Genomic DNA, 12,303 nt, shown 5'->3' with positions numbered 1-12,303 from the left:
CGAACAAACTTCTTACGACAACCGGATCAAATCCTGGTGAAGCGGAATCCAGGAATTTAGGTTGGCGATTGTAAAGAACCTAATTCTCGTCTGCCATTCTCGAAACTCCGTCAATGGGTTAAAAGGCGGACGTGACTTTTGTCGTTTGTTGACATTACGTACGGAAGCGTCGACACAAAACCATGTTTCCTTTATTCTGCTATCTGTCGCGACCCTAATCCGCCACAGCTAACTTATACACGCAGATTATGGCCAACCACAACTTTCCGAACCTATATACAGGTGAGCACCCTTTTCGCTTTTTTTAGTAAATAAACGCCAACAAATTTGGAGCAAATGCGTAATAGTTCAACTCCCAGGTGCGCCTGTGTCTCAATAAAAAAAGCATGGTTACTTTGCCTTTATCCTTTATCTGGTTATTTGACTTTCCGTTTTCTGCCACATAATTCTGCACCGGTCACTATAACCACAGCCGCCATTATCATTTTCGCGGTCTTCCACCAACGCGCTTCTGAAGCACTCGAACGTTTCCACCAGGACTCAATGGGATATACTTCAATGATTGTGACGTCACAATACGGTAATTACGAGGGGCGCGATTCAACGATAACAGCTGCAATCTCAATAACAAAGAATGGCTTAAAATGTTTTTTTGCAGTCATCAAACGGTTTAGCGTTATGCAGAATGCAGATGTACGTGATGTGATAATGGGCCAAACGTTCCGGTTTGGGGGTGGGTTAAAGAGACAGGTAACACCTTATGTATGTTGGGATAGCCGAGGCAAGGTACACAATAGCGGCAAACCACGTTCCTGTAATCTTCCCGCAACGACAAATAACAACGCCTCGACTGCAAACTTCTACACCTGCACGCTTCTACAGGGCCCGTAGACTGTAACTTGTTGTCGTGGCAACAATATGGGCACGCGTTAGTGATTCACCAAAAATTGTTTACAAATAGCATCATTACGTGACCAATGTCATTTATTTCGGTCCGCGAATACCAGAGATCGTTGTGTAATTAGCTGGGCCTTTGTTGAATTCCATCACACAAAGCTATAATTCTCTTAAAAAAGAACACATTAATTATAAACTCTAAATATAAATTTACAAATTAAACTTGCGCAGTTCAAAGCAGCGAAATGCAAGGCAGGTGTTACACTGTACTCAGACATGCTTTGCTTTGTGTTAAAAACTCCCTGCTTATTTTAGCACAAGTTATAGCGTCGGAGTGGAAGGTCAAGTTCAGGCTTGGTAGGATCGTAAGGAATATTTACCAAACTCAACCAGTAAATAAACGTCCATGCTAAGTTTATTAATAAAACGATGCGTTCTGTTGCCACACTAATACGCAAAGTTGGACCTGAGCAAAAACTTATTATCAACCTGCAAGAACACGGCTCTGTTGGCTTGACTCCTAAATAGTTTACCGGACATATTTACACTGATCCACTTGCTGACCACAACACTACGCTAACTACCACGGCACGATGGGTCTGGACTCGGGCTTGTTCGTAAGTCAATCCACGCGGTAGTGGCGAAACGGTAAAGTTTGATCTCCACGCTTCAAACGACGACGTGATTGACGGCCCAGCCACTTCATCACACGACCGAGCACAAATGATTTGTTCCAAATGTTTCCGATCCCGAGGAAGTGTGGCATCGGTAAACAAGAGCACTTTAAACGTGTTGCTATTGATTTTGTGGCAAACGAGTCTCGGGTTGATTAGAGAAGGGTGCGCCGGGCGTGGGCTTTAAGCCAGGTTAAATGGATAAAGCGTATTAGATTTGTTGCGTTAAGCGCTAGAGCCTCAATTAAAGCCGCCGACCAATTAACAGACGCCTAAGCTTGGCATGTAACACACATGCTTGTTTTGAATGTGTTTTATAATTGATTTTGTGGGTTGTGTGAATATCAGATTTAATTGTTCTTCAGCACGGCCCAAAGCGATGGTCAGACGACTAATCAAACACTTTTACTTTATTGGGTAACTGGAAATTACGTAATATTGGTGAGCTTCGTACGCAATATATAACTCTATCGACACCAGATTAGCTTCACTATAGAAACTGGGGTGATTCTTGTAAGTAAATCAATGTCTAATTTAACGCGAAAGTCACTCACACGCAGCCAATGATTAAAAGACAAATATATCGCCACTCCGGCACGATATATTCCAAGGCTTTGTTGTGGCAGCATTCACGTTTTACGAAGCATCTCAACTGCAGCAAGTTCAAACAGAACTATGATCACAGGTTTTCTGAGACAGTCTTTGTGTAATAGATCTTACAATCCCACTGGGACTCGTCGCATGCTAGTATTTATAACAAGTGAAGCAATATCGCGTCTTGTTGAAAACCAATCCTGTCATGTTTAAAAGTTAATTTGACAACCATATATGGACATGTGTTGCCTTTTGTCTGCGACAGAAATCCCATTTCACGCCTGCAAACTGACTATGTCTGTTAATCACACCCTCTTTCTCGTACAAACTATGAAATCCACTCATTACAATTAGTCGTAATGTAAAGCACAGCAAACAGCATTGACGAAGTGCATAATAAAATTTTAGTAAGCGTCGAGTTTACGAGGCGATAAAACGGCAGAAGAATAAATTCAACAACCGCTTTCATTTCCGCAACATCGCGATCCAACAACAAGAACGTTATTAAAACCTTGGCCTTCTCGGACAAATTTGGCACCAATTTTCTGTAGTCATCTGCACTCTTCTTCCTTTCACTGTGAGATCTTCAGCCCTAACGTGCATTGCGTCGCCGAAAACTTTGCGACAACTTGAGGCAACTCTCATTTCCCATTCATAGAGAACGTACGACCAGACGTTGAAACTGGAAATTCCCCCCACGAACTGTTGGCTGAAATGAAAAAAAAGGAATTTTTGTGGGTATATCTGATATGTCCAGTCTGATATAGTCTTATCCGCGGCCAATACCCTACAATTCACAATGGTAAGGGAATTTGGGACAAATAAAAAGCTTTGACCATTTCCCCAAATATATCAAACAACCTTTTTTGCAGCGCTCTTGTATAATGGCTTTGTCTTTTTGGAAAATATATGAATTGATTGCTTACTAGAATTCCAGGCATCCTGGAACGCAGTCTTGTTCCGCACCCAACATCAGCGAGCCTCCACCCCTGACCACGTGCTTGTGTGCGTGTTTATGGCGGGAAATTGACTTCGGCTTTCCATCCACGTAAACCACAGACCTTCCAGAGTTTCCGTCCCAACTCACACACAGGAAAGTCCAACGATACGGTGGAAACAGGGGCATTGGTCCTGGAAAAATAACACTTGCTAATATTGTGGTTCTGAGAATAACAAGGATGAAAATATTGACATGTTTTGTTTGTTTAAGATGTTTCGGTTTAAAAATGACTGATTGACGTCACAGATCGTAAATATAAGGCCCGCGTGGGTGGTGACGTCATATATCATTGATATTACTTACACACAAGCGTCTTTATTCTCAGAATTATGAGTAAAATCCGTTACAATTGTTCCTAATAATGTGATTGATTTGTTCATTATGCGATGGTATATTCCTCACGAAAAGCCATGGGTTTTAACAACAGTAAATCAAAAAGGAAATCGCACCTTCAAACTTCTCATCGTTTATTCTGTAATGGAAACCATGCAATGCATGAAGGTAGAACAGAATCTCGTTGTCTTCTTCAGGGACAGAATAGCTGAAGACAGCTGAGTGCTGATATCTGCAAAAGTTGATTCCATGTTTGAGTCACGTTTTTATACAAAACTCTATATTCTGAACTACAACCCAAGGATTGGTAAATCGCATTGTTAAAATGACGCAAAAAGTCTGTCATACATAATATATTCGAAATTGTTTATGTGTTTTACTGACCTCATAGTACTGCGAACCCACACACAGATAGTCATAGCTGTCAAGCTCGGCATGGGAAGATTGACCTTGACGTAATTCTTGCTGCTTCTGTGTACCGGCAATTCGACCACGTAAGCATCAGAAAAGCAACCTGGATTTGACATTTTTATTAGTATCCCTTGTTACAACTTGTGTCTGAGCATGTACCTCGTTCAGTACGAAACTCGGGTCGCACCCACTTCGTGGTTCCTGGCCTAGAGGGCCTTGGGGGTCTGGTTGACTTTGGCTTCGTTGTTGCTTTTTTCGTGGGGAGGATTGTCGTTGTTGGTGTTGTTGTTGGTGTCGTTGTGGGTGTGGTTGTTGGTGTCGTTGTTGGTGTGGTTGTTGGTGTCGTTGTTGGTGTGGTTGTTGGTGTGGTTGTTGGTGTTGTTGTTGGTGTCGTTGTGGGCGTGGTTGTAGGTGTCGTTGTTGGTGTGGTTGTTGGTGTGGTTGTTGGTGTCGTTGTGGGTGTTGTTGTTGGTGTCGTTGTCGTTGTGGGTGTCGTTGTGGGTGTCGTTGTTGGAGTCGTTGTTGGTGTCGTTGTTGGTGTCGTTGTTGGTGTCGTTGTTGGTGTTGTTGTTGGTGTTGTCGTTGGTGTCGTTGTTGGTGTTGTTGTTGGTGTTGTCGTTGGTGTCGTTGTTGGTGTGGTTGTTGGTGTGGTTGTTGGTTTCGTTGTTGGTGTCGTTGTTGGTGTGGTTGTTGGTGTCGTTGTTGGTGTCGTTGTTGGTGTTGTTGTTGGTGTCGTTGTTGGTGTTGTTGTTGGTGTTGTCGTTGGTGTCGTTGTTGGTGTGGTTGTTGGTGTGGTTGTGAGCGTGGTTGTTGGTGTCGTTGTTGGTGTCGTTGTTGTTGTTTGTGTAGCTACTTCAGTGGTTAAAGGTGTTGGTGAAGGCGTAGGTAAAACATCTGTGCAGATAATGGTGTAGATAAGAGTGACTTATACAATAAAACATGTTTATACAAATTCAATACCTCTTGGTGGTTCTCTTGTTTCAACCTTTTGAGCTGATCTGATCAACTGATTCCCTTCAAAAAACAACTCGGTTTTAAATCGGCTTCTGACATAAAGGAATTTTTCTCAAATGCAATATTCACCTGGTAATTGTGTAAGTGTGACATCTGACGGGTGTTTTGACTTCGAAACTAGAGTCAAATACAAGGTCAGAACGCGCCCTCCAGTGGCTGGTGACAAAACTGCTGTGGTCGTTTGATTTCTCAAAGGCCAACCGGAATCAAGATCGAAAGGGTTGTAAAATACCTCAGCCATATCATTGGTGATGTTTAGGATGAAGTCGTGAAGAGCCTGTTCAACGGCATCTATTTATATTCACTTCCGTACCTTTGTTGAGAATTGCTTCTCTGATATGCCAGCGAACTTTGAAGTGGGCCACAGTGGAAAAACACATATGAAAATTTATTATGCAAAATGTTTCTACGCTTAGACATGGGCATTCCCAAGAAGCGTTGAACGAGAATCAAAACTGTCGTCGATATTTAAGTGAGAATTGTAATTCCTGAACACTTAGCTTTCACAAATCTCAAATGATGACGTCACCGTAGAAGTTTTAAGTTTATGTGTTCGGAAATACAAAGTCGCAAATCAATGACGCATTACTATTTCACCTCGTTTGGATCTGTGACGTACGTGGAACCCATCATGAGGAGGGATCCGTTCGCTGTTTCAAGGCGGAGGGTAATTCCCTTATCCATAACCAAAATCTTCAAGTGTTTCTCCTCCCCAGGCAGAAAAATCCCTTCAAACAAAATTGCGGTTTTACTTTCATATGTGTTTTGGTCATCTCTGCTACAGATACACATGTAAGGTTTGTTGATGGTAGACTTCAGTGTAAATCTAATTTATTCATTTTGTTTTGCGCGAATCACTACAACATAAATAAACAGCATATGCAGATGGTAATATGGCATGGGCACCAATAAAACCTTGAGGTTATCGAGTCAAGCACCCATATAATGGTGATTCCTCACGATATGCCGTAGGATAGCAGGCAATTGCACTTGGAGGTGGCGTTATAGGTGGCCGTCCGGCAGTTCTGTTATTGCAAAACCTGTCAAAACGTAAACAACCAACCTTTCACTTCGCTTTGTTGCAGAGGCCATACCGCTGCTTCTGTGCAGGTTCTAGCTTGTAAAACGGCCTGCACAAATTGGAGTGCCCTGAAAATATGAAGATATTAGTCACTTTCTCATCATTTGGTAGCTTAGTGACTTAGTCTGTGTAAATTTTCCTTGTGAAAGACCATGTAAAGTTTTAGCAAAAAGCCCATTGTCTTTCCGGTATGGCCTTCATTTGTATGCTCACATGCATGTGAATAGGTAAAGGCCATATATGCTGTAAGCAAATTGTTCACAAACAACAGTTACATAACCCGACACTTTATTAAGAAAACAAAACTATAGTTCCGACAATGTATTTGTGACACATACAGACGGTGTTTAGCGCCACAAGTGTGCATTGTGTGTTTGTAAACATGACACAAACTTGTAGCACTTTAACTTTAAATCGTCTTGTAAGAGGAGGTTGGTAGCAGGTGATAATTAATTTCTTCAAATATACAGCAATTAACCAACTTGAAGTTGACGATCTCGAAAACGTGAGTACTTTCAAGGCCACTAGCAATCGTGACTAATTCTCCTCTGTCCACCACATCAGTGACGCCCACTGCAAAAACGTTGATTCCAGACAAGTGAGCTCGTCTTGCTGCCACTGTAAAAGTTGGGTGATTGAAGCATAAACTGTTAATTGCGGTTGTGAAACTCATTTATAACACCAAAATAAAGAAACAAACTACCCTCTATATTTTTCCTACAAACTATCTTCTACAAACAAAATATATTATTTTCGTATTCACTGAGTTTAGCTCCACCGTTTTAAACTTTTTTCTTTCACTTTAAAACTGCAAAAAACATTGTTTTTTTACCGGTAACATCGTCGTGACTTTGGCCGTCCGTGACCACAATAAGAATACGTGGGACAAGTTGAGAAAGCCGCCTTGCACCTCGTCTTGTTGTAAACATTCGCGAAAAGACCCAGTTTATAGCAGATCCTGTCCTTGTGTTCCCGCCCTTATACCTCACCCTTCAAACATAAATAAATTCACGTCACGGTACTGTGGTTGTAATATGACGTAATAATGATGCAACAAAGGCGCGTGTTTCTGATGTTTTTGGATTCAGCTAACAGCAGTTTGCTTTTTGTGTTCAGGTTTTGTTTTTTGTGGTGTGCTTAACATGGCCGTTTATTAATGTTGCGTTACATGAATTTATAAAGTACATTTGTGCAACTGAAGTTTTTTTTAACTTACATCATGAAATAATACCTAGTTAATTTCAGATGCATTGGTAACAAACATGGCTCAGCTGTTTGCCAAGCAAAGGATATATGGTTTTGGTTTTGAAACTGTAAGAGAAAGCAGTTCTCTATTCTACTTGCAATGAGAGCAGCATTTTGGAATAATCCTGTTTTAAAGCACTGAAATGTTAATGGTGCTTCAACATTGGAAGGTCTTGGCAGTGTATAATGGTGAGTTGTGTGTTACTTTGCTTTTATGTAGAAAATGACCCAGATTTTTGTGGTAAATTATATTTCTTTGTGTGACCTATTGACACCATCCAATTACATAATATTAGCAGCAAGTGTATCTGTGTTTAGCAGCAAGTGTACTTATATCTTACTTCAAGGCACCAACGCAAAAAAGCAGAGACCCATTTATCATAACCAGGGCCTAGATAAATTTGTCATCACTTTGTTGTGGGTTGTCACTGGGGAATTTGAATTTGTGATGAAAGGCAAGTTATCAAACTGAAATCTCAGAAATTCCCAACCTATTTTTGATGCTGTTAGACTTTGATATGTTCTGATAGATCTTAATCTACAGCTGTACATTTTCCCTGAAAGAAGTGATATGTTTAAGTGTTATGGTATCGTGTAGTTAGAAGTCTGGCAAAAACAAACCGTATTTAGCGCAGCCTCCTATCATTGTTTGGTGTTTCATAGCTACATAAACACTTTTGACATTTGATTATATTCGTTCGGTGACCCACGTTACCTGTTGATCGCTGCCAGAAGAGCATCTTTGTTCAGATGTTCGCGCAGATAAAATTCGACACGTGGCGTTCCCGAGTATTGTGCCAAGCCCACGCGCGCGCCGTTCGGATGAATCTGTCGAAATCGAGATGTGTTTATTACGTCAGCGGCGCTTAAAATCCACGAAAGGTCACTTTGTTTTTTTATTCGGGAATAGCTGCGCGTGTTTTGTATGTCTTACTGGGAACACGACTCCTTATGACAAAAACAAAATATTTTAAATGCATGGCACTGGCTCGTGGCGTCTTCAGCTTCTTAGTTTCCCGTCCTATATTTAGTCCAAAGATTGTCGAGATTCAAACGTTTTAAGTTCGTAGTGTTATGTGGTTAGCTGTTCTTCACTCTCGAAAATAAATTACCTTAACATTGCACATAATATGTTTACCGTAAGAGGTTCAATGATGCCCTTGACAAAGTTCATGGCCCGTTCGAAATCTGCGACACCAACACTCCCACTTCCATCCATAAGAATAATCAGATCGACCTTTCCAACTGCGCAAGCTGTATTTAAAATAAGCACACATGGTTAGAGATTTGACATTGCGGGTGTCAAATCGAAACAATGTACGCACGTATACGTGTCGCGGATGCCGCGAAAATCTTTTTTAAGGATTATAAGTGGTGATCACGTTGTTCACACCATCTTTACTTTGACATGTTATTATCTACTCCTTTCGTGTGGATTGCTTTACAATGTTGCGGTTGAATTTAACCTTTGCCTTTAGCTTCCGCCCACCATATTTTTCTCCCATTTCTTTAAGTCTACGCTATTGTTAAGTAAATACGCTTGATGCTTTCGTCTAATCATTGGTAGCCTATTTTCTTAAAAAAAATAACTTGTATTTATGTCTTTTTGCGACACTAAAACCGTACATTCTGTTGATCTTTGTCGTTCGATCACGCGGACAAAGGTGGCGTTGGAGGCATCAGTCCCTGGGCCGAGAAGATTGATTTGTCTGTTCTTGTTGTAGAAGTTGCTTATCCAAATCACAGCTTGTTCGTTTATATCTTTGGGCACTTCGGGGTGAATAAGAGTAAGATATAACCGAGCTGCCAGACCGGAATACATCGGCTTTCGAAGATCTTCCCATTTCACGTTCTCCCAACTTATGTCGAAAACCCTCTTGATTCCTTGTTGCTAAAACACAAGTTTTCAACATCTCGTAGTTTTATGTTTCATATAATGGTGTTTTAGGTTTGAGTGAGCTACATACATTGCACACTGTTTCTATCTATTTATGTCTCATCAATGCAGCTGTGCACTGCCTATAAGGCGATCATGCCTGTCAAACGGCCAGGCGGTTTATTTGTAAAAGATTCGTATCCATTTCACAACGTACGCGCATTGTGACAATGTGGTTCATACATTTCTTAAACATTACCACCAACATTTTGTTCAAATTTAATGTAATAAGCTCAAAGCAAAACTCACTTGCACTCTCAGTTGAGTTGTCTTTGTGGCGTTGAAGCTTTCTTCGTCGATTGCCCAAATACCGCCGAAAAAATAGGGGTTGGTATAAGTGCCCGGCATGGTTCCTGCATAAGATTTATGTCAAAGCAATTCACTTTGACTTTTTTATAGTCGAAAAAACTCGCAAAATCTTGGTAAATGCCGAAGTAGTGATTTGTGTGTTGATGATTTATTTTGGGGGTTTAGATCATGCTAACGCCTGTATGCCTATGGTGACACTGGATGCTGTTACAGTTAGATTTCGTAAATAGCAAACCAGTGTCGGCGTACCTTTCCACGCCCAAATTTTCACCTACATTATTGCGAGGAAACAACAGTTTTTAGTTTATAACCAGTTGAACAGGTTTTTCGCATAGTTTTGAACAAAAACGCAGCAAAACCACTGAGAAAACGCTTCGGAAATCAGGGCTAAAATCTATGATGCGGCTTCAAATTGGAGCTTGTCACATGGTCTACTCTTGCCCGGAGGCTGCCAGGCATTGAAGCGGTTGTGGTTCTGTCGTTCTTTCTGTAATAACCGTTGTGTTTTTGGCTAACACTTCATAAAAATAAACTTTTTAACAAAATGGTACGAAATCAATCCGTCGAGTTTTGTCTACCATCGCAATTGTCGCTCTTGTTCGAAAGGGTTTAAATTAAATCGTGTTTCTTTGTGCGACAGTGTATGTCTGTATATTTCTGTTATTGCTGTTCAGTTATACCGGATCACTTACGCATTTTCCCAATTATTTTCGAAAAGGAAAAACGATATTGATGGCGCACGACGCACATTTCACGCAATGTTCAACCCAATCACTCCAAAAGATAACACATGCTTTGGGACTTCATACATCAAGCTCACAAATAAGTTAAGGTTTCCAAAATGCCTGCGGAAATCAAGTCGTTATTTCGGGCCTTGGCCTTCAGGCATTTTCAAGGGATTTAAACAATGTTGATACGTAAACCCCTCCCGTGACCTTGAGTTGACCTACCATCACGCGTTTGCACGTAAGCCAATCTCCGAATGAACAAGTAGTCGTTGGAGAAAATCTCGGATCCGTCGAGTTTTTGGACCACGGCTTCCACAACATCTCTTCCTGCACATGGGTGATAATCAGGTGTTGGATTGTTACACCATGTAAGCGTAATTTACATATAAAGACAGTTTGTTTTTGAAATGTGGGGCCAAAGTTTGCTGTATGTGGCCATTTACTTGCAAGTACACCCTTTGGGTTGAATGTTCGGTCAAACAAGTCGTTGACTGCGCATAATTGTAGCAACATTTGTGAAGTCACATTAATAATTTTTTATCATCGCAGACTTTTATAAACGTACTCACCCCTAGCAGTCGGCCACAATGTGTAGTCGGCAGGTCCCGAAAAATAGTAGACACCGTTGCATCCTATCACGGACAGGAGCAGGAAAAACAAACGGCTCGTCATTACTCACCACTAACTTGTTTACAAAACAAGAACGTTCTAGCAAGCTCTAAACTAAAACCGAATCTTAAGTAGTGAATAACAGAGGTACGTAGTTATTATACAATCTCATCAGATCATTTTTTTTATTTTTTTTGAAAAAAATCCGCATTTAAGTCTGCATTAAACCTCCAAACCGCCTGTGAATACTCTTGATTATTGCATATCTCACTTTTCATATGAAACCGAAATTTCTTAATACTTTTGTCTTTATATGACCCACGTGTGTCTTCGCTTCAGATGTGGCTGCAATGAATTAAATCTATCCGTAATTTTTCTACGCTCGATCCGATCTACACTGAACAACATTCGTGATGCGGGTACAAAACCAAGTGTTGACTTCGCGAAGTTGAAATTAATATCTGTCTCCTGTCGCTGGTTTATGGAGACTGAGCGACTTTCGCGAGGAGAGCTGCATTTTGTAGGAAATTGCGGTCGTAGATCGAAATGTCATCTGTTCCACCGTTACCGATCGCACCATTGCACCGAGGCCTGTTAAACTAGTCGGTAACAATAGCGACCTCGTGTTATCGTTGAAGTGTTTATTATACTTCACTACGTTTGAGAATCTTATCTAAAGCGTGCATCTATAGTGGTGAGGAGCCGATTTCGGGCCGCGCACGTTCCGACTACCGATTTTGCGTGGGACCCGATGTAATAACCTACTTTAATTTGCTTTGGGCGAAAAGGGCGTTGGAAACAAACGGTAATTAGTTCTGGCAAAAGGATCCGCAGGTGTTTGCAATATTATCGTGTTTAATGTCTGCGGTTGTCCTTATATACAAGTCACGTTCTTGCCTTGCTCTCTTGACCATTTTAGGGACCTTTTATGGAAGGCAAATAACAGACGTGCGGCTGATACTCGATAAACATCTAATTTCGGCATTAAACATAATCCTATACTGTAGCCAATGGCTAAACATAAATACTTTGCCCTATCTCTTAAGCTGGAATAGCTGTAATCCCTGAGCCATACGAAACAAGTGCCTTGAATGTGAAATAAACTGATCGTAAAACAAATAACTACAGAGTTAGACAAAACCATATAAAGGTCGTGTTATTTTAAACATGCTATGAATAGTTTGTTATACTGATGTTGTGATTGATATGAGGTCCCACACTTCCAAATTTTTTCGTTACTACGCTTGTTGTGACGCAGGAGAAATATATCGCGGTTTTATCGAAATAAATCCGGTCTTGTAAATGCTGTAGTTGCGCCCTGTCTCTTGACGGATGTTGTGTAGATCTTGATGGAAGATAAACTGCTCAACGCACGACAACACACACAAAACTGGAATAAATGGGCATTCGTAAACTTGGAAGAATGGCGGTTGTATTTTTAAAAATTCATTCTTTGTTAATTGAACGCTATA

The 12,303-nt window shown here is 40.9% G+C and overlaps 1 protein-coding gene across 1 annotated transcript; it reads right to left on the bottom strand.

The window, feature by feature from the left end:
- Positions 1 to 2,530: 2,530 nt before the first annotated feature.
- On the bottom strand, positions 2,531 to 10,948 carry LOC145910629 (uncharacterized). The gene is made up of 17 exons (XM_082997818.1): positions 10,792 to 10,948; positions 10,445 to 10,549; positions 9,435 to 9,538; positions 8,876 to 9,140; positions 8,388 to 8,503; positions 7,965 to 8,077; positions 6,837 to 6,994; positions 6,487 to 6,622; positions 5,987 to 6,072; positions 5,521 to 5,651; positions 4,993 to 5,200; positions 4,870 to 4,923; positions 4,069 to 4,803; positions 3,883 to 4,012; positions 3,615 to 3,730; positions 3,092 to 3,296; positions 2,531 to 2,874 (listed from the first exon to the last, which is right to left on the bottom strand). The coding sequence occupies exons 1-17, from the start codon at positions 10,892 to 10,894 to the stop codon at positions 2,670 to 2,672; spliced, it is 2,970 nt and encodes a 989-aa protein (XP_082853944.1). The 5' UTR covers positions 10,895 to 10,948; the 3' UTR covers positions 2,531 to 2,669.
- Between the last annotated feature and the right edge of the window lie 1,355 nt (positions 10,949 to 12,303).

Source organism: Ascidia mentula, chromosome 8, assembly GCF_947561715.1.
Source record: "Ascidia mentula chromosome 8, kaAscMent1.1, whole genome shotgun sequence".
Classification (NCBI taxonomy): Eukaryota; Metazoa; Chordata; class Ascidiacea; order Phlebobranchia; family Ascidiidae; genus Ascidia; species Ascidia mentula.
The sequence above is the reverse complement of the archived record's forward strand: the minus strand, read 5'-3'. Positions and strand labels throughout refer to the sequence as shown.